Genomic DNA, 23,981 nt, shown 5'->3' with positions numbered 1-23,981 from the left:
TGTGTACCGAAAGTTTACGCCTGTAGTAAAGGCCTGAAGCATTTGATTTTGGGCATAGTAACAGTGATTGAAGATCACTGCATCGCAGTGATGAAGCAGCAATGAAGATCGCATGTATACATGCTCTTAATTCATTTTATCTTTCGACTTTTCTTCTCTAGCTTCATCCTTTGTTCTGTGAGTTTCAAAATCTTCTTTAGTAATGTGATTTAGCTTGTGTGCCCTGCATATATCCCATTGATCCTTTTTTGTCTTGTATAAAGACAAATTCAGGTCCTCGAAGGTCTTGTGAAATGTGCAAGAAGAAAGTGGCTTATAATCTTTTGCCTTGTACCAGTTTTCTGCATAGAACTGGTACAGTTGAGCTTTTGATAACCAATTCGGCTCCAAGTAAAGTTTTTTTTGAGCTCGCCCGGCAATAGTGTGATTCGACTTTCAGTAAAGTCAATAAAAATTCTTTCAATGATTCCAATCTTTTGTTTAAATCATGTTGCCTTGATATTCTTTTTGCACTTTGTTTCTTTGCTGTATTCTCATTCTTCTTTGTTGGATTCTCTTTCGTATTTGGCTCATCTATTAAGTCATCATCTTTTTCTGTGCTATTTTCAAGCCAATTTTTGACCATCCACTCATCTAAATCCAAGGTTGAGAGTATTGTTTTCTTGCAAACACGGACTTTAGTCATTTGATCAATAAATAAGTAATGCTTAACCTTTACACTGCGGCTAGTTATAAAAGTAGTAATGTCTCTGGTCGGCTGTTTCATGCCTGTGCTGATCAATCCAGTTGCCACAGTCAGTCGATGTAGTACCTACTATGGCGCATAGATACGGTTCACGCAGTCTATCAATACAGTGTACTCAGGACTGTATGTGCAATTTTGTAGAAGTAGCTGTTAATTTGTTGGTGTTAGATTCTTGAAAATTAATAATTTGTCGACGTAACAGACCTTGTTCAACTGTTTGTAATTTTGTTTTTGAAGATTTTTCCAACTTTTATTAGTAGTGGCAAAACCGTATATATAGTCCCTACCATTTCCAACTATCGAATGTGAAAAATCGGGTTTTTCATTGCGATACCTTGCCCTCGCATTATACGTGATACATCTTGTCGCAAATTCTAGTTATTGTAGCTTGATTAGGAGTGCGGGAAATATGCTGTTTAAACCATTGAATATGAACATTTTTTCATTTGGTTGACTGCAAACTAACGAAAATGGTTATATTCGATATTTTGTTTTGTATAAATATAACTAAAGGTATATTTGTACAACGCTAAATGTCGAATGTGTCACATTCGTTAGTTTGTGTTGTACCTAATTTATTCAACAGTTATTCAATTATAATCTGTAAACTGTCGAAAATGCTAAACTGCTGAGAAGAATAAAATGCACGTGTTTACAATTAGTGGGAATTTTGTTTCAGTATCGCTTCCAAGAAATTCTTGTGAGGCAGTTTATGATTCATTTTAACGGATTTTCATTATTTGATTATACAGTTATTCGATATTATACATTCGCTACTTTGAATCATCGGACCGAAACAAATCTTTGATTAATACAAAAAGCAAAGTAACGAATGTGATTTTTTTGAAAAGAAAAAAATGATAAGCAGTTCTAATTTGTTATCAATCTAACAAGGATTAAACATTACATACAAAAAATATAAAAATTTTCCCATTTGTCAATACGCTGATTTAGGAGATCTCTAAAAAAGAGTTATTTTGTTCTCCTGAAAAGTACCACTTTTCACATTCGATAGTTGGAAATGGCAGGGACGATAGGTTCTGCAATTTTCGGCCCTTATTTGCAATAATTTTGATGCTAAATGCTATATAGACAAAATCTTGAAAATTCAACCCAAATATCTCAGATTATTTACTATTATTTTTACAAATTATTATACAAATTACTATTATACAAATTACCGGTCATAATGCTTTTGTACTTTTTTCAAAGTCAATACACCGAGAGAAAAAAATTCTTGACATAAAGAAACTTTATTAATATTTAAGAAATATCGACTTGGCATATTGCCTAAGAAATATATCTTTGTATGTAAGATATAATTTTCTAAAATATTTCAAATATTCGCTCCGAGCGTTAACAAAGTATCAAAGCAAAATCGACCGACCTGCTCATGGTGGCGGTTTTTTGAAATTTTATAAGGACGCTTTGTGTATGGAGACTAAAAAAATGTCGTGTCACGCTAGTGATATTATGTATTAATATAAACAGAAAATAAAAACGCACTATAAATTCTTCACTTTCCAATATTGATTATCAGTTTTATTTTGTATGCATAACCTCACTATCGCAGTTTATGTCAATAAATATTTATTAACGAAAAAGAAAATATTTTGTTGCACTATAAATTACAGTCTAAATTAATAACTAATGAATTCTAACAATTGTATTCGGTTATTATCACTACAAAATAAAATATTCAAGTTTAACAAAATAATCCCATAAGACTCAATGTTAAAACGTCCTTACAAAATCTGACAGCGTATCACGTGACTGTACGTAGAGGGGAGACGCACGGAGCCAATAGCCAAAGAAATATATCTTAAACATGATTGAACTATCACTTTCTGGCAAACTTCAAACCCATTTATCAGAAAGAAATTACACTTGATGTTAATTAATTTTATTAGTCATAAAAATATATTTTCTACACATTAGAAAACTATTCTTTCTGAGCAATAATATTTCTTAGTAAGGAATATTATTATTTTACTATTAATAATTTATTTATTTAATGTTAAGAAATATATTTCGCAGAGATAAACGTATATTTAGAGTTAAGTTAATATGTCTTGAAAATAAAGTGATATTACATACGGCGAAATAAATCATTGTGTTAAGGTAAAATCATTATTTATTAATAAAACAAGATATAAAACGTTATTATTACATACAAATATTTTCTCCAACCTTAAACCACTGGCTTCTACACAACAATAAAAGGATGGAGAGGCAAATCCAACTTCCTCAAATTTTCCTTCTTTTGTTAATAGCATTTTGTATATCAGCAATTCACTAAAACAAAATCGTTATGTAGAAAGAGTAAACTTACTTTAATAAATTTTTTTTTATAAAGATATAGATATTTATTTTGACAAATTTAGGAAATACAAAAAAAAAAACAAATACACGGCCCCACGTAAGAACTATTAATACTAATAATACTCAATCATATTTAGTTCAAACATATGGCATTATTTTTAGCCTACATATATTTGTTTATTTTTTTCTTTTTGTTAATGAAATATTAATTATTTATCTGTATAATATTAAGTCACACAATAAACATTGTTAGCTAAAACAAGAGGGAAAATTCAACCAATGTAAAACATTGAAACAGACATAATAATATGTAATTTTCTTAATTTTTATAATCTAAAAGAGACAGCATACCTAATCATTAAGAAATTTTATTACGGGAAAGTATTATTCGTTTACATCTAAGTCATTTAATACATATTAACTAATTCACGGTTTTCGGCAATAACATTTCTTAACCATAAACATATATTTCTTTTAGACTAACTGATTTCTTTATCTCAAATAAATTAACAGAAAAAATCCTCAGCGTTGCACCCGCCATGTTTGATATAGCGTTATATTGTATATTTTTATAGAAGACAATACATTCAAGAAACCTATTATAATTGATACATAAGTATACACATTTTTAAAAAGGTACTTACATGTATGAAGTTCTGGAAGGTCCCGCAGTTGGTTAATAACTCCTTTCTTAATATTGTTCTGAAGCTATATATTATATCATTATGTCCCAGCTTTAAATTGTGGCATATTTCCCAGTTAGAATAATAAGCTCCTTTATTTCAGAGTCGTCCATCATTATACCTAAAAAGCATATAAAGATACTATTATATATTTTTTTAACCATTCGGATACGCAACAATATTATTATTACATCTTAAATTACTCAATTTACTTTTATTTAATACCTATATATGTACGTACCTTCAGAATATCCGTTAATTTTTAAAGTACACCAATAAATCCAACATCCATCTATATAAACATGAACATATCACGCCATCTTGACAAACACTGACGACTAAATCATAAATAGTTAATCTGCGCCAATTCTTTTGTGGAAGAAAATCTCTTTGCAAGGAACATTTCGGCATTAATGACAAAGTTTTTATTTTATAACCACAGTTACTACAGAGGGTATTTCTGAAGAATTATTTCTTGTGGTTTAAAATATTTATTTAAATGCAAGAAAATTTCTTGTTCACAAATATAAATATGCATTAACTTAACATTATATTTCTTATACTGCAAAATATTTGTAGTTTTCAATTTAAGAAATAAAAACTTTAGGATAAGAAAATTAAATGTAGCCATTAATGCATTTCTTAGTATTGAAGAAATTATCTGTAAGAAATTGTTGAGTTGTGTTTAAAAAACTCGTTTCTTTATATGTGAACCGGTATGTTTAAGTTAATAGGATATGTTAACTTTTAAGAAATATTGCTCAAAGAAATCGGTGTTTTAGGAGAAAAGAAATTGTTCTCTCGGTGTAATAGGTTTATCAGCAACTGTAATTAGCACAATTGAATTCTTAAACAAAAAGGAAATAAGCTGATAAACACTATCCTACATAAATACGGCGAAGGGGAATCCTAAGCTTTTACAAGTAAACCCTCCAGAGTGCGCGTGCCTGTATAAAAAGGTGTGGATTTGTACGGCTCCCGCAGTGATGAAGTATAAAATTCTTAAATGTATTGTAAATTTTGATATTATATGCCTAACTCTCTTCTATAGGCAACATACAATACGCAAACAATATCTGATTCATACGGTTGCCGCAGCGAATGCCAAAAAAGGTTACGCGTATTTATCCGGTTCCTGTTGTGCAGGCACGGAATTATTTTACGTATATGTCCGGTTCCTGCAGTGAAAAGGAGTAAGATCGTCTTGATATATTTTCTTCTGATCTATCCCGAGCTCTTTGTGTCAAATTCACATCAGTTGAAGTTTTCACTAACATTTTTCTCTATTTCCATGTTAACGCCCAAAAGTTGTCAAATATCTTTTTTCTCTCCTGTTCTGAAATGTTATGAGTCCCTCCTTTACACTTGCAAGTGATTTTTTTCATCGTTCTGTTTGGTCTAGGAATGTATCCTGTTACTTTCCCATTAGTTAATTTCCTTCCCATGTATTCCCTTCCTTGCTCACGTAAAATCTTCGCTCGCCTGGTTACACTGCCTCCTTCCCATGTATTCCCTTCCTTGCTCACGTAAAATCTTCGCTCGCCTGGTTACACTGCCAGTCATCCTCTGAAACTTGATGTCGTTTTTTTCTTTTCCTGTTTGAGAGCTGATCGTTAACATCAGATAACCTATCTGGTACCACTATTTCTTGATCGTCAATTCCTGTATGTGTTCATCAATTTCAATCAGGTTTTCCGTGATGTTTTCAACTTGTTCAGATGATTCTCTATCACGGGGCTTTACATAATTCTCAGCCAATGGAACTGTAGGTTTGGGTTTTAGAATTGGTTTATTAGTATCCACTTCAGCAACCTCCACAAGTGTTTTAATACCATCAACGCCTACATCTGGTTCTACTATGTCTTGATCTTCATTTCTTGTATGTGTTACATCCATTTCAATCAGGTGTTCCGTATCACGTTCAACTTTTTCATGTAATTTTCTATTATGGTGCTTTAAAGGCTTTTTAGCCAAAGCAAAGTTTTGTTTGGATTTTGGAATTTGTTCATTGTGCACTTCAGCATATACCACGAATCTGTTTGAACCATCAACCCCTGGATCCAACTCTGAAACATAGTTTGTCATAATTGCTGTCTCCTTGTCATGACTGCTAGTATTTTTTTCCGCATCGAAACTATAACTAGAATAATTCTGCCGTGCTTAGCAAAAACGCCGTATCTGCAAAAATCTGAAAAAATGAAATTTTTACTTTTTTCTAACCCAAATGTACATATCTATCTTATTTGCTTACTAAAAATGACGTAAGTTAAGCCAAAACACATTAAACACACCTCGTCTTATGCCGTATCCTGTGTAAATGTATACGAATTCTTAAACTAAAATCGATTTTACTCGAATGTGATGTCTCTGCAGATATGGCGTTTTTGCTAAGCACGACAGAATTATGATCAATAACACATTTTAGGCTACTCAGGGTTTCATCTCAGTTTAATTCTTTAACGGCTATCAGGGCCTCACTCTCTGAAACATCTTAACTTAAAGATACATTTTCAAAACGCAAACTAGAGTCTCCTACAACTGTCTGTATTAAAAATAAGGTGCCGTCATCTTTTACAATGAAAAATCCAGATTGAAAATCATTGCTTCCAACATTTGTGTCGTCTGGAGTTGAGTTAGATATTCCCTCTGCTGGAAAAGATTCGTTCCCTTCATGTAATTTTGTGGTGCATTCCGCTACTACGTCGGTGCATAAACCGGAATCATCTAAACTAACCAAACATTTTGATATGTAAGTAAACCAAGTAACTATAATGCCCTTGGATTTAATCGATTTGCTAGTATATTTGAGCTTAAACAGACGAGCATAAGCTGAGGTTAGAACATTAAAGTAACTTACCATCAAATTTGAGAGTCATTGCATGAACTGGAAACATATATATACACAGGCAGAATGAATCAGCCAAGCACCATACAACTCGCATGCTACATTATGGAAACAGGCTGCCACAGCCAGGAGTTTCCAGGTTTGCATTAACAAATTTCCCACCAAAAAAGATATATGTTTTGTTTTTTCCATTTCTAGAATTAGTTAAATTTTTTTGGAGTTTAGAAGCAGCAATGTAGCGAGCTACATTATAGATCATAATAACAATAAAATCCAAAACTCGATTTTTTTGGAGTTACGTGGTTTGTTAATTAGGCCGTCGATTTTCTTTTTGGCAAACACAGTTTGTATAGAATTAGTCAGATAAATTGATATTAAAGTTATATTCATTTTAAAATTTCCTAAAATTTATATTCGATATCACTTTTCATAATTAAGTACTGTTGAGGAAGTTCTTACTTTTTTTATTTTCTTATTATTTATATATACAGTCGACTCGCGTTAATTCAAACCTGCGATAATTCGAACCTCTCTATAATTCAAAGTTATCACGAGTTCCCTACAAAAACTCTTTATAAGTATTTCGAACTAAATCAATACATTTTTATGCACTTGGTAATTCGAACGAAAAAAAAATCATTGCTACTTATATAACAAAACGACGCGTTAATTCGAACTCATCGGCGTCCAGCACTCGAGAATTCGGAAAAGATTATATGAAATGAATGCGGAAAGATTGTAGTAGGTACAGTTTTCTGTACTTTTTCTTCTGTACTTTCTTTTTCTGTACCTGCTTTAAAAAATCCGGTTTCTTAAAAGAAGATCAGGAAAATCTTCCAATACTTATGGATGACGAAGAACCAGCAATAGAACCATTAGTTGACATCTGCGGTGTGAGTTTTTCTGACTTTGTTCTAGTAGATGAAGATGTTACTGTCTCAGGTTCACTAACCGATGGCGAAATTTTATCTGTGACAGATACGAATGAAAAAAGTAACGACGAAGATGAGTACAATACATAAGAACCTTTGGCAGAGGTGTCAGTTAAGGAAGCAAGATCCTCGTTCGATACCTTACAAACCTTCTGTCTATACACGAAAGTGATGAAAAAGAATTTCAGGCACTTTTTTCTCTTAAAAAAAATTATTGAGCACTCGGAGCAGCAGCAATATGCTTTGAAGCAAACCAGTATAATACAGTTCTTTCGAAAGATTGATTACCTAATTCACATTATGAATACATACATGTATGTACACGAATGTACCTCTAAACTTTTGTCATCGTTATAGAATAGCAGTTAATAAATAATAATTGATCAACACTTAATAATTCGAACATTATTTATTTTCTCTCACAAATTTCGAACCATGTGATATTTCAAACACTCAATAATTCGTAATATTTTAAGAGTTCCTCGAGTTTCGAATTAACGAGAGTCGACTGTATATATATATATATATATATATATATATTTTCAAAAAAAAACCTTTTTACCACATAGTGGTGTAAAGCTTTCTTATTATTTAAGCTTTGTATGTTTTTATTTATTTTACAATAACATATTTTTCAGCTAAGTAGGTGATTCATTCTGTTCTACACTGTCTTCCAGATATTCTTTCTCTGATAATCTAGTTTACTATCATCTTTTCGAGCATCTTTTGTTTTGGGGGTTTTATAGTATTATGTTACTACTTAATTCAGGGACAAAATAAACTTGCCACAAATACAAAACATTCAAAAATTGTACATTATTCCTTTGTTTTTATTTCTAGATCAATATCAGGATCCTCTCAACAATTCAGATATTTTAAGTGAAGTGACACTCATTGCTGGTAAGTAAAATATAGAATAATCATAATAAAATTTATATAAATATACCATTTGTGGTATTATGTATATCAGGGAACTTGCACATTTTTGTTTTATTACATAATATTGTTCAGTATCACTTAAAAATAAGATTTTCAAAATTGCCTCAAAACCTCATAATAACTTAAAAGTACAAATTTAAAATCTTCTATGTAAAATCATTTCAAACACTTGTGTCACATCATTGTATTTTCTACTGACATTTATAATGTCTCATTTAAAATTATATACAATTTTGTTAACTTTGGAGTCTAACACAGTTTTTGAAGATATAGTATTGAATTGTGTGTGTTTTTATTATGGAATATAAAAGTAAATACTATGAAAGTGTTGTATAATACTATTATATTAAAGTACAACCATTAAAAACCCCAAATAACATATTTATTAGATTATCAGTCGATAAGAAACTGAGTTTAATAAAGTGGTTACATTTTTTTAAAGATGTTGCTGTTATAAGAAAGCCACATCGACACCCCATCGAACAAGGTTGTAACTCAAGTTAGATCTATTTTCAGATTTCAACACAGGCGAATTCAGCAAAAAATTGCGCACAGATCAATATAAACGACATAGTCTAATTCTCAATAGTTTGGCTAATACTCCATTGAAAAAGTTGTATTTTAACTTACTTGTGCCATTTTAGCGTGAAAAAGGCAGTAACATTGGATATGTTAAATATCTACTTTCTTTATACTTGACGATTTTTGGTTTTTAAAGTGGTTTGAAGGTTTTTAAATGAGTTACAACTTTGTTGCACGCATGTTTAATTTATAAAGTAATCAAACATATTGTAACAATAAAACGAGCGATTCGTATTTATATACGACTTTATTAATTTATTTATACAAGTTTTCTTTACAAACTCTCGCTTAAAACTAAACTCTATTTACAATATTCATCGGTTATATTTAGGTACGTTATTCTGGAACAGTCCACGCTCATCTCTAGCTATCAGCTCGTCACGCCTACTTGAGGTACATTCTCGAACACTCTTTACCCCTCCAGCACCGCCTCGATCATTCGATGGCGTTATTCTTACACGTTTCCAGTGGTGTACCGTTATACGGGGGTCGATCAAGAGTTCCCTTTCGTTACACTGCTCCCATCTTAAGATCTGAGCGTCCCGATCAGCAACTCTAGATGAAGGCCCACGATGGCAGAATCTACACGACTCTCCAGCTCTGCATACACCCTTCAAGAAAAAATAACAGTCTACTGTCTTTGAAGGGTACGACATCTTTCGGTTATTGCAACACACAGTAATTAGTACGCCGGTTTCTCTGAAGATCACTTCAAGCATGCTTTTCACAATCTTCCAATCCAGATTTTCTACTGCATGGCCTATTTTTGGTAAAGCCAAAGTTTTGATGTCATAATTACAAACGATTTTCTTCAAATTAGTTAGAGCACGCCATATGTCTTCGTAGCTTGGCGTGTCCGTATAAGACTTCTTGGTCACCATATACAGCAAAGATCGAGGACCATCTTCCAATCGCAGTACTCATCCAATTTTAGGCTGCTGATTTCTTAACTCGTCCAGGCGGCCGAACTTTCTAGTGAATACGGACGAGATTCCTTTAGTCATCTCGAGATCTTGGGCAACACAGTGGGCTAGAGATCTGGAACACTAAACAGATCTTGCTGAACTTCTGTGGTCATGCTGAATCTAGCACTCTTTCTCTCTGCGTAATTTGACATAAATTCTTAAAACTTGGTTGTGCGGCATCTTCCATCTCTTGTTGGAGGACTCGGGCTTCTTCTGTTTCATTTGAGCCAGCATATGGTGCAAGACGATTTGTGTGAATGACTTTTGGTTTACCGTTTGGAAACTTCTTAATTTACGGCCCTTAACTACGGAATTAACTCATACGGCCTTCCCATTGTCTTTGTAGTTTAGGACATAAGCCTCGACGCCGTTGTGGATTATAAAGCCAGACAAGATCACATACTTCGACGCTTTCATTCTTGCATCGAGAATCATATTGATCTTTCATTCTGTCACTGGCTATCTGGATGTGTTGTCGGGCAGGTTCATAAATGCTGTTCATTCGTAACTTCAGGCGGTCGACATATTCTTCGCCTGCAACATGTTCCTCGGAAGGTCTGCAGCCAAACTCTAGACTCTAGGCCATCAGGAATAAATGAATGTGTTGGTCCCAATCTCGCTGATGTTCAGATACAACTTTGGACAAGTGTTTACCCATCGTTCGGTTCATCCTCTCGACCATCCTATCTGATTGAGGATGCAGGGGTGTCGTTCTGGTCTTACTGACACCAATCAATTTACAAACGTTTTGGAAAAAAGAGCTGACTAGATGGTACAGAATAGCATTTTTCGGTAATAGGTTGGAACTGAACCTATTCCAAACAAATACCTATTCTAGAAATCTAATGCGAGTTTCTGATTCCGACGTGAAAAGACGATATATCGTATCTAGGATATCGTCCTAGCTTGTTCCTAGTTCTGCCACTATTGTCTTGCGCTGCATCAAATTCAAACGATCAAACTAATGGGTACCTATAATTTTGTATTTTTAATCTAGAGAAGGTATATAATTTGATTTTTAAATATATTTATATTTCTTACCATGTTTTTCCTACAATTCGTAAATCTACATACAGTCGGAAAAATGAAAGAATACCCATGAATGATCACATCAATCACTTATTTTGTATTTGCTGCCTTTTTCTATAAATAACAAACGTTTGATATAGAAAAAGACAGCAAATACAAAATAAGTGACTGATGTGATCGTTCATGGGTATTCTTTCATTTTTCCGACTGTAACAACTATTAAAACAAATTTAAAACAAAATAATGTCGAGGTTTATTCAGAATTCGTTTATGCAAATGGAAAATGAAGACACTAAGTTATTACAGAAGATAGGATCGATTAGGATTATAGTCATATAAATAAAAACATAATGCGAAAGAGTCAAAATTGTAACAGTTTTAAATGACAACTATACCCACATCACATTAAACATGTTGGAATCGAAGCAGACGCCGCCGATGCGTTTCTCTATGGTACCTATTCCGAGAGATCAGTTCAAGTTTCATTTCAAATCTCTTGCCCGGTCGTTCCGGAAAATATACCCAACTACGGCCGGCGCGTGCTGGAATCGAAACCGATGCCGTCAAAGTTTTGTCACTTGTAATACGTGGAATAGTCGATTGAAACATATTCCAACGTACCCGCTCCAGTTCCATCATGCCATCCCTAATCGAAACGTACATCACCGAGGCGTTCCCTACTTACCCTACGGTTGCTCTTTCGATGTCTAAATGGCTGTGCTAAAACCTATTCCGAGCGAGAATCTAGTTCGAGTTTATTGTAAATTGCGGATTGCGGTCGATGCGGCGCCGTTGGAATCGAAACCGATGCCGTCGACTTTTTGTCACTGGTGCGTGGAATAGACGATTGGAACCTATTCCGAGCTACCTGCTCCAGTTCCATCATGCCATCTCTAGAGCTGACTCAAAGTTTCGCCCTTGGTCGGAGTGGATCTCCAAGGGAACAGCAAATCGGCTGAAGAATTCTTTAACAACTACCTTTGCAACGGTAGCACCTTCTTGATTTGGAAGTGCATAGGCCTCAGTCCATTTCGTACAATAATCCATGGATTTATTTCCTTCATCGGTTTCTGGAAATGGACCTGTCGATTGCTACTCTTTCCATAGGACTGCCAACGTTGTACTGTCTCATGGGTGCTTTCTTTTTACCAACTGGACCATTACTGGATGCACACAGTTCACATTCCGGCACCATCTTCTTACATCATCTTTACATTTCACCCAATAGAATCGTTGTCGAACCTTCTGCAGAGTCTTCGTAATACCAAAGTGTTCACCTGATGTACCGTCATGCAAGTGACGCAATACTTCTGACAATTTACTTTTAGGTATAATCTGCTGAAGCTTAGATTCTGTACCATCATCGTTCTCAAATGTTCTGTACAGAAGATCATCTTTTAGTACCAGGCAATTCCATTGGCTCCAGTAGGCCTTGACTTCCGGACTACATGCACTAATCTTTTGCCAACTAGGTGTCTCACCTTGACGCATCCAATCCAATACTCTTTTTATACATGGATCATCTTCTTGGGCGTCTTGTAACTGTTGGGGCTGCCATTGCTCATTAACTACGGTGGTTCGTCTCACGGGGCAAAGTCGTTCCTCTAATTTGGCACAGTGGGTACAATTTGCACTGCATGGTCGTCTCGAAAGGCATCAGCATTTGAATGAACTGTTCCGGCCCTGTGTTCTATCTCGTAATCATATTCTTGTAATCGTTCTTACCAACTTGCCATCTAGCCCTCTGGATTACGGAATTGTATGAGCCATTTTAGAGCAGCGTGATCTGTTCGAAGAAGGAACTTTCTGTCATACAAGTATTTATGGAAATGTTCGCAAGCCTTCACTACGCCCTGCAGTTCTCTTCTGGTAACGCAATAGTTTCTTTCTGGTTTCGACAGGACTTTGCTGAAATAAGCGATCCATAAGTGTCCATCCTGAATTTGTGAGAGAACAGCTCCTATGGCACTGTTGCTAACATCGGTATCCAAAACAAATTTTCCTTCCTGTCCCGGGTAGCTTAATATCGGTGCATTGATCAGAGCTATTTGTAGTTGCTCGAAAGCTTTTTGACACTCTTCACTCCATGTATATTCTTTGCCTTCCTCCGTCAACTTTGTTAGGGGCTTGGAGATATTGGCAAATCCTTTGACAAATCGTCGGTAATATGTACATAGGCCAAGAAAACTTCTAATTTCATGTTTATCTTTTGGTACTGCCCAATCTTTAATTGCTTCAATCTTTTCAGGATCAGCTGTTACACCATTACTCCATACAATATGTCCCAAGTACTTAACTTCTCGTCGAAACATGTGACATTTCTTCGGACTTAACTTTAAGTTCGCTGCCCTCAATCGTTGAAAGACTTCTATTAGATTCTTGGCATGTTTATCAAAGGACCTTCCAACCACAATTACATCATCCAAGTAAACCAGGCATGTTTTCCATGTTAGACCTCTTAAAACTGCCTCAACAACATAAACCAAAAGGCATAGCCGTAAACTGCCAAAGCCCTGATCCTATCGAAAATGCGGTTTTCTCTCGATCGGCTGGCTCCATATCTACTTGCCAATATCCACTCTTTAAATCGAGTGTGGAGAACAAACGAGAACCAGAGTAATGTATCGTCTATTCTGGGCAAAGGATAACTATCTTTTTTTGTTACCGCATTGAGCTGGCGGTAGTCGATACAAAAACGCGTTGAACCATCTTTCTTCTTTACCAGAACTACTGATGATGTCCATGGACTATTTGATGGTTCAATTACCCCTTGTTTGTCCATATCCTTGATAATCTCTTCGACTTCATCTCTTTTCGCAAATAAGAGTCGTTTAGGCCGTTGTCTGATTGGCTGAGCGTCTCCGGTATTTATTTCATGCGTTACTATGCTTGTTTTGTCCTTATCTTTCTTATCGATAGCAAAAACATCTTGATACTCTATCAGCATTGACCTCACTTTTTTTGTTCGTTCATGATCAAGATCATGGCATCTTTCAATGACCATCTCAACAAGCTCCTTTGGATACTTCGACTTCGATGATTTCTCATTGGTATTCATGGAGCAAATTGAAGCCACGGGAACACACTGTCCGATCAAAGCTCCTCTACTCAACTTGATAGCAGTTTCCTTTAAATTCATAACTCTTACAGGGACGATATCTTGAACTCTCACCAAAGTTTTTGCCCTTAGGACATTGTCCACATCTTCGACCATTCTTAAACTTCCCTCTCGGCAGTGTTCATCAAGTCTGGTCATCAGAATTTTCTCACTATTACCGGGTATGATTACGTCGCATGTAGTTAGTAAGCGGATGACATCTTCTTTGTCGTCGTGAAAGGGCAACTCTTCACCATTGATCTTGAGAACTCCATTTTGAACATCCAATATTGCCCCCACTTTTCTTAGTACGTTCATCCCCAATATGAACTCGTCGGAGATCTCGGCAATTAATACTTGATGTTTAACTGTGGTCTGGCCAATGGATACTGACATATTAGCCTCGCCATATGTATTAATTAGTTCACCAGTCTCTGATGTTTAACTGTGGTCTGGCCAATGGATACTGACATATTAGCCTCGCCATATGTATTAATTAGTTCACCAGTCTCTGTTCTAAGCTTTACTGCTGCAGGTGATAACTTAAGATGGCCTCGTACTACTTCTGGACCTGCGATAGTTCTTGTTGCATCTGTATCCACTAAAAGCGATCTACATCTATTATTGATACGACCTTCGATGTATAAGTATACAGTACATAATCTCTTTTATGTTAGAAATATCATATCGCATTAGTGTAAAAGAGTCTAATCATTTCGCTACAAATTTTTAAAAATTCATGTTTTCGTTTTTGCCTCTCCTGTAAAGTCGCTAAAAATGAGTTACAACCTTGTTCGATGGGAGTGTCGATATGTCCATTTTTAATATAAAATCTCTAACAATTTTCAGCATATTAGAAAAAATTAATTTCCATTTTATAACTTGAAAGGGCTGTAACTTTGTTTATGTGCACATTTGTAAGTTAGGTTCAATCAAACTATTTTTGGTCCCAGATTATGTGATTTAGTTTATGACCGACGTTTTTGTTACACACCTGTAAAATGAGAGGTTTTTCATATCATACATATTTTCTTTTTGATTTTTAGATGACCTGGAGAGCCTCACAACTTCAAAAAGTAAATTTAGGAAATCAATGAGTGTAGGGGATTTGCAAAAACTGTGTGACAACATTCACAAACTCAGGTGTGTATCTTTCTGGTAAAAATTCGTCTTTGCATTCAGTATTATGAAGAAAATCACCAAAAGTGTTGTTTAATTTTATTATACGTCAGGTTAAATACAAAAGTTATTCGATTTTTAAATTATGATTTTTTGACATATATCATACTAGTGACGTCATCCATCTGAGCGTGATGACGTAATCGACTATTTTTTTAAATGAGAATAGGGGTCGTTTGCTAGCTCATTTGAAAGGTTATTCAATTCTCTATACAGTAATATAAACATAAGATAATTATTTATACAGGGTATCCAATGAAATTTTTTTAAATTAAATTAATTAACACAAAAAGAAGAGTGTATGTAATTTATTTAATTCAAAATACATTCCATGGCTGTCAGAAAACAGAAATAAATGTTAATTGAACAAATAAACATTACTTTTCACTTGAATTCAATGTTCAAGCTGCCACCCATCTGCCTCTTGGCAGTTTAAACATTGAATTTAAGCAAAAAGCAATGTTTATTTGTGCAATAAACTTTTATTTCTGTTTTCTTACAGCAGTAGAAGATATTTTGAAATAAATAAATTACATACATTCTTCTTTTTGTGTCAATTAATTTAATTTAAAAAAAATTTTTTTGACACCCTGTATAAATAATTATCTTAATGTTTATATTACTGAATAGAGAATTGAATACCCTTTCAAATGAGCTATCACACGACCCCTATTCTCATTTAAAAAAATAGTCGATTACGTCATCACGCCCAGATGGATGACGTCACTAGTATGATATATATGTCAAAAAATTATAATTTAAAAATCGAATAACTTTTGCATTTCATATTTTTTCTAATTCTGTAAATAAAGCAGTTTACAGGGGGTCAAAATATAGTGAATAACCCTGTACATGGTCCGTTTTTAAAAATGATTACAAAAGTCTTAAAAATGGTTTTAATTGCTTGGCTTGATTGAGTTTACCACTTCCTGAAAAATTTCAGAGTGCAGGTTGGACGCGTTTCCGCACGCCCCACGCCTAAACCTGTAGCTCTAGCGCGGTTAGGTTTTGTTATTGCAAAACTATAATTTTTAATTTTAATCAATAGATTAGGTTAAAATAAAATAAATTATTTTTGTCGGACAAAAAAGAGGGCGCGATCGTCGAGTCCGACACCCGCAAGATGTCACTCTAGCACGGTACAGTTTTGTTATTACAAATCTCTTAATTTTCAATTGAAAGTAATTATAATTAATTACTAAAGATTGTCGATCTCTTGTCCGAAAAATTTACAGCATCGATTCTTTAGTCTGACAACGTAAATATGTTCATTATGGCAGATTATGCTTTGCGATTAAGAATTTCGGACACGAATAACAAGTGATAGATTGGAGGGTCCTTTATCCAAATATAGCACTGCCCGATAAAAATTAGGTGTCAGATAGCCAGTCCGACAATTTAATTTATAAGACACGACCAAGATACTTATAACATAACAATAGTTTAATATACCAATAGTCTAAGAACAACTAATCAATCCTCAAACTGTAACATCTTATGTATCAGTATCAGACTCTATGTTTATATTAAAGTCAGGGATATTGGAGGAAAAGGTAGCTAGAGGAACGTCGGCTTCGGAGCTCGACTGGGGATTATCTTTCCTATTTCCTAGCCCGTGAACTAACGCGGGTACCTTGTGATCGGCTTTCTGGTCGTGTATCTTACAGTACCACTATCATAGTAGTGATCCCGGTGACCACTAAAGACGGCCAATGCGACTCGCTGATCGTTCGCCAGTGATTATTAGTTAAGTCTTCCTCAAGGTTCTCCTCCTCAAGGAGTAGGTGACTGAGTTCTTCCCCTTGTATTTCTATGTGTGGGCTTGGGGTCGAAGTTTGCTTACGTCGTGGTCTCGTCACCAATTTTGAGACGGGCTTGATTGGAGCCTTTAAGTAACTTGTAACTGCTCTCTCCACTCCGCTACTCGTGGGGAGTAGTGTGATATTTCTCGTTTGGGCGATGCATTTGGGTGAAAGTTTCAGAAATGTAACTCTTTCTGTAAATGTAACTGTTAAATTGCAGAGGTCACGTGCTATTTTTAGATCGGTCATAAAGTTCATCCAGGATACAGTGCGGTTCGGTATCCATGTTTATAATGGCTGTTGGAGAGCACGCTATCTGTGCACTAGCTAACTGGAAGCATCTTTCTCTATCTTCCGCTGTTAATTCGAAGTAGTGAAGTGTATTATAATCTACTATCAGTAGATTCCTTGGGCTTGTTATTTTCCCTTCTGGGTCCTCGGAGGACTCACATAATGGTCTTGAATTCATGCAGGCCTCTATTTGTGTTAATACAGTGCTTAATTCTTCATACGTTAAAACTGTTTCCCCTATGATTCTTTTCAGATAATATTTCATTATTCGGACTGCGCTCTCCTACAATCCTCCGAAAGGCGGTGCATATGCTGGTATGACATGCCATTGTGTACCTAGGGCTACTAATCCCTGTTTTATTCTGTCCTGTATCTGTTGACTTTCCTTTTTTAGTAAATTCACCGTTCGTGTGAATTTTGGTTCCGTTATCATTGTAAATGTTGCTGCACTGTCCTCTGCGCGCCGTGAATCTTTTGAACGCCGCGATGAATGAATCTGTAGGCATATCACTTACTACCTAGAGATGTACTGCCTTTGTTGACAGGCATAAAAATACCGCAATGTATCCTTTATAACCCTTTGTCCTCTGCCTTTCGTAGTACTTATTTTTATCGGCCCGGCATAATCTATCCCTGTATTCGTAAAGGGGTGCATTGGGCTCTGTCTTTAGGTAAGTCTCTCATTAATTGTTGGGCTGCTTGTCATTTATATCTCCTACATTTTAAACATTTAGTTAGTAGATTTTTTACGGTTCTTCTTCCGTTTATTATCCAGTATTTCCTCTTTATGTACTGTAATGTCTGTTGGGAGTCCGCTATGTAGATTCTTTGTGTGACTTTCCGAGATAATTAGTTTTGTTAGTGCACTTTCCTTGGGTAAAGTTATAGGGTGTTTTTCAGAGTAGTGTAAATTCGTGTGTCTTAGCCTTCCTGTGACTCGTAAATTTTCTTGTTGGTCCAGGAATGGTACCAATGATGATAACTTGCTTTTCCTGTCTTACTGCTGTTTATTCCTCAGCTTGTCAATTTCTTGTCTAAAGTAGGTTTGCTGTGTGAGCTTTATCACCTTTAATAACGTTTCCTCTAGTTCTCGGACCGTCAGTTGCTCTTGGTTCTTGCAGTTCTTTTTTCTGCAGTTGTTTGCAAATCTCGTACAATATGATAATACTCTTCTCATTCTTTCTAAATTCGAGAACCTCTCGCATATGTCTTCCTTTATTATTGGCGTATGCACCGTTACTTTCGTTCTGACTTCCTCCTCGTGTTTTCAGGTATTTCTGGTGTTGTCGGCTTAAGTGCTTGTTTACTTGTCAGCCAAGTTGATCCCTTCCATCATAATTCAGCTTTTATTGATTCTGATGCGGTACTTCCACGCGAAAGGATGTCCGCTGGATTTTCCTTTGTATCCACTTTATACCATTTCTCTGGTAATATAATGCTTTTTATCGCTTCTACTCTGTTAGCGACGAACATTTTCCATCTTTTTGATGATCCCTTTATTCATGCCAGGGTTATTGTTTAGTCCGACCACGCATATACTTCAATGTCTTCCCTGTTCAATGCCTGTAGTGTTTTCTTCATTAATTTTGCTAATAGTACCGCGGCACATAGTTCCAATCTCGGTAATGTCGTTTTTCCTTTTAATGGTTCTACCTACTTTTGATTTTGCTATCATTAGACTCGTTTTAATTTCCGGTCCTAATACCCTGGAATAAATTACCGCTCCATATCCTTTCAATGACGCATCTGCAAATGCATGTAATTCTATTCTGACTGTGTTATTTAAATTATTCCACCTGGTTATTGTTATCTTTTCCAGGTTTATTAGTTGCGCCTGATATTCTCTCCATCGTTTTTGTTGAGTGCTAGCTAATTCTTTATCCCAACTAGTCTTTTGTTCCCATAGTTCTTGTATGAACATTTTTGCCTGCATTACTACTGGTGCTACCCACCCTAATGGATCATATAGTTTGGCTACTTCTGACAATATGTGTCTTTTCGTTACTTTCTTTGTCGTGGTTATTTCTATTTTGAACTTGATTGTATCTTCTTTAGGTGACCAGTGTATTCCTAACGTCTTTCGTACTTCTTCTTGTTTTAATGCCTTGGAGTCTACATTCCTCATTCTTTCCGGCACGTAAAGCCTCCTTTCTTGAAGAGTTGTATGAGTTCCCTCTGTGCTGCTTCTGCTTCTTGTATTGTCTCAGCTCCTCCTAGAGTGTCGTCTACATACATGTTTTCCCTTACTATCTTTGCAGCCCTAGGAAATTCCGCTCCTTCGTCCTCTTGTAACAGCTGTATTGTTCTTAACGCTAAAAATGGTGCTGCAACCGTGCCGCATGTCACCATTTCCAATTAATATTCCCTGACTGGTTCATTTATATTCGTCAGGTCCTGTTGTAATTTTGGCCCTGTGTGCATAATATCATTCAGGCTTACTGCTGATGAGCTTTTACTTGACGTATCAAACACGGCGCTTATTTTAGTTGTAGTACTGTCTTCCTTTCTCACTGGATGATGTGGTAGGTAGCTACCACATGTTAATGTTTTTTCTGCTATTCCCATGTGCCCTTGTTTTTCATAATCTTCCATGAATTCTCTGTAGTTCACTTCTAGTTGTTTATCCTTTGTAAATGTCTTTTCTAGTTGCATCAATCTGGCGAATGCCTGTTGCTTTGATTCTCCTAATTCATTGACGTCATCCCTAAACGGAATTCTTACTTCGTACTCCTTCTTCATTTCTTTTTACTGTCTGTCGATAACTTTCTTCGCATTCTTGTTCTTCTACTGAGAATCTGGTTTCCTGATTTACTTTTTCCAGTTCCCAGAACTTCTTTTTTTGTGTGTCCATTTCTTGTCTGGATATCATATAGCATACTTCTACTTTTGTTGCCTCTATTTCTCGCGCGATCCCTGAAACTATCCATCCTAGTTTCGTGTTTTGAATAAGTAGCCCGTTACTTATTCGTGCATCCCTTCCATCATATTCTTTTACTCCTAGCAGGACGTCTATCTTCCCTACTTTGTAATATCTTGGGTCTGCTAGTAGTGCGTTTCTTTCATTATATTCCCGTAGCAGTATATCCTGTTCAGGTAAATCTTTGGTTATTTTTGCCTCTGGTTATACTACCGCCTCTGTTTCCATCTTGTAGTTACTTTGGAAGTGGGTTTCAATGAGCAGCTTCATGTTCCAGTTCGCTGTCTTTTCTCCCAACGAGCCTGCTCCTGATATGGTTGTCTGTATTAGCTGTCTATGTGTTCCTAACGCCGTCGCCGCTTGTTCCGTGATAAATGAACATTGTGAACGTTGGTCTATGAGTGCTCTCATTATGTGAGAGTCTCCCTTTGCATCTTTTATGCGTACAATCGCTATGGCAAGTAGGGCTTCTCCTTCCTAATGGCTTGCACAGTTAACTGAGTTCTGACCTCGTTGTTGTGTGTTGCCGTTCCTGTGCCCATTGTTCTCTTGCGTATGTTCTCGCCTTCCGTTATTTGGTTCTCTTGTATTGCTCGAATAGCTGTTTCCTCCCCTGTATCTGTCAGGGTGGTACCCATTTCTCCTGTTATTCGAATCTCTTCCATTTCTTTGTGGTATGTGTTCTCTTTTCCTCTCATTTTGGGTTCTTTCTGTTGCCCAGGTTTCCTGTTTCGTAATGTATCATTGTGTGGTGCTCCCCTCCACATTGTTTACATCCCTGCTGTGAGAGACATTGTTTTTCCTTCTTATGTGCTAAGCAATTCGCACACCATCATTTTTCTTTTATTATTCTGCTCCGGTCTCTTGTACTGAGCTCCAGGAATTCCCTGCAGTGTGCTATTCCGTGATCTCCGTTGCACATTACACAATTTATGCCTTGCCATTTCTCCTTGATTCTCCTGTTTCTTTTCTGATTCCAACAGCTCCATTGTTTGGAATCTTCTCTTTATGAATGTTTGCGTCGATTTATAAGTCGGTATCTCTCTACTGTCCCCGATGTGGTTTTCGTAAAGTCTCCTAGTTTCGTAGTCCCATTTTGTTATGCTTATTCTGGCTATTAACGGGCTCCATGATTCTGTGTCTGTTCCTAAGCCTCCGATGGCTTCCAGGCATTCGTGGAAGGTATCGTGTAGCGATTTCAGTGCTCTAGCAAAAGCTTCCTTTACTTCCTGCGCTTGGAGCATCCTGTCTATTAGTTTAAATAATATCATCCTCGGGTCTTCGGGTTTTCATATCTTTCCTTTAGCATATTCCAGGCCACTCCATAGTTGGCTTCTGCAATGTGTAGGTGCTGTATAATTCTGTTTGCTTCCGCTTTTACGTGTGTTTTGAGGTACTGCATTTTTTCTGCGTTTGATAATTGGTTATTTTCATGTATCAGTTTTGTGAACAGATCGTGGAACGTTCTCCACGTTTAATATTTTCCTTCGAACACTGGGTTTTTACCTGAGGGAGCGTTATGAAGTCTCTCCTCTGTGTACTGTCTGGCCGTTCCGTTCCTGGCCGTATCGTCTTTAAAGTTTCCTTGATTTTTTCTGTAAGTATGTTATTCTCTCCAGTTCTCCATTCTCCAACAAGTCTAGCTCCTCATTTATTGTTGCTTCAATCATGAGAGTATTTATTTTCTCCATATGTTATAGCTAAGGTGCACCCTATAGTTCCTGGGGTGTTATCTGCTTCTTCGTTCAATTTCGATATGACGGCCATTAAATTATGCGTCGAAAAAATTCAACCCATCTGTTCAGTATTGAGGCCATATCATTTAGGATATTTTCCTCTCCATCCTTACGGCTCGCTATTTTTGGCTTAAACTTTCTGATAATTTTGTTTAGATTTCTGTAGAACATTCGAGTTTCGTTTTTTTCGTTGACACTAGCATTAATATTACAGGCCTTGGTTAATATTAACGCTTTCAGCTAAAAATCTGAAGGTTGTTAGTTCTTCCTATTCAAACACTTCATGTTTTTTTTTGTCTAAAATACACGTAGTAGCAAAGTATAGAATCGTGGAAACGTAATGACAAATACAGCCGCGAGCCACAACTCTTTCAATTCGTTATATGTCTCTTTTTTGCTCTTATCCGCCAGGTATATAATTTTTTTTATTTATGTAGTTTATTCTTCATCAGTACCATAACTAGTTAGTATTATCATCTTTTTTTATTGAATTAATTTTATTATTCATTTATTAGGAGTGGAAAAATATATATAAACGAAGAATCAAATCAAGAATCCACTGAAGAGACTTTTGCTGAGGTAAAATATGTTTCCTCAAATTCATTGTGTGATGACACTAGTTGTTCCACTACTTCCTCCAGTAATAGAAGAACAACGAAGGTATTTATAATGATCTAATTATTTAATGTAAATATATTTTTTATTGTAATATTTTTATATTCGTCAAATACGGTATTTGTAATACTACAGAAATAATAAACCGAAATAAAATAAATTTTAGTGCACATGCATCAAAACTAATTTATTTAAAATTCATTTAAATTTTTCTCATATAAAGAATATTTAGTTGACCATTAAACGTTGAAGGCACCACGGGTATTACGGATAATAACGTTGATACCTTAATAACTATTGAATCATGCAGGAGCCATTTTAAATCGCTAAACTTACTCACTATACCAGCTTTATACATACAGTACGGTGCAAATGAAAGGAATAAATTCGTTATTTCGTAAACCGACGACTTTAAGGAAAAATCCCGAAACAGGTCGATTTTTATTTTTAAATTATGATATTTTGGCATATCGATACCTAAACTCCAAAACCTCTCAACTGAAAATCTTCAATTGTACTGTTTGAACCAAAAATATTTATAGCGGTAAATTGACGAAGAAAATCTATATCTTTTTTGTTTTAAGGTCTCAACTTAATGCAGAATGCATTAAAAAAAGGTTGCAGGAGTTCTTAGACATAAAAGACCAAAATATGCAAAATGAACAAAAACAGTTGAGAAGTTTTGGAGTTTAGGTATCGATATATGTCATACTAGTGATGTCATCCATCTGGGCATGATGACGTAATCGATTATTTTTTTAATGAGAATATGGGTCGTTTGCTAGCTCATTTGAAAGGTTATTCAATTCTCTATTCAGTAAAGTAAACATTTACATAATTATTTTTACAGGGTGGCCAAATTTTTTTTAAATTAAATTATTTGACAAAAAAAAGAAGAATATATAAATATGTATTTATTAAATTCAAAATACATTTTACTGCTGCCAGAAATCAGAAAAAAAATGGTTATATCACTAATAAACATTGCTTTTCGCTTAAATTAAATGTTCAAACTTCCAAGAGACAGGAGGCTGGCGGGAGCTGGCTTTAACATTGAATTTAATCGAAAAGCAATGTTTATTTGTGAAATGAACATTTTTTCTGTTTTCGGGCAACAGTAAAATGTATTTCGAATTAAATAAATTACATACCTTCGCCTTTTTTTTTTCAAATAATTTAATTAAACAAATTTTTTAGACATGTACACATGTATAAATAATTATGTAAATGTTTATATTACTGAATAGAGAATTAATGACCTTTCAAATGAGCTAGCACACGACCCCTATTCCTATTTAAAAA

The 23,981-nt window shown here is 35.3% G+C and overlaps 1 protein-coding gene across 1 annotated transcript in view; it reads left to right on the top strand.

Moving 5' to 3' along the window:
* Positions 1–23,981, top strand: part of LOC114330701 (targeting protein for Xklp2 homolog) — a 95,414-nt gene that overhangs the window by 4,027 nt on the left and 67,406 nt on the right. Inside the window, exons 2-4 of the mRNA XM_050644057.1 lie at positions 8,368–8,427; positions 15,186–15,282; positions 22,580–22,724. Of these exons, the coding sequence (XP_050500014.1) occupies positions 8,368–8,427; positions 15,186–15,282; positions 22,580–22,724 (302 nt within the window). The remainder of the gene's footprint in view (positions 1–8,367; positions 8,428–15,185; positions 15,283–22,579; positions 22,725–23,981) is intronic.

This window comes from Diabrotica virgifera, chromosome 2 (assembly GCF_917563875.1).
Source record: "Diabrotica virgifera virgifera chromosome 2, PGI_DIABVI_V3a".
Classification (NCBI taxonomy): Eukaryota; Metazoa; Arthropoda; class Insecta; order Coleoptera; family Chrysomelidae; genus Diabrotica; species Diabrotica virgifera.
The sequence above is the reverse complement of the archived record's forward strand: the minus strand, read 5'-3'. Positions and strand labels throughout refer to the sequence as shown.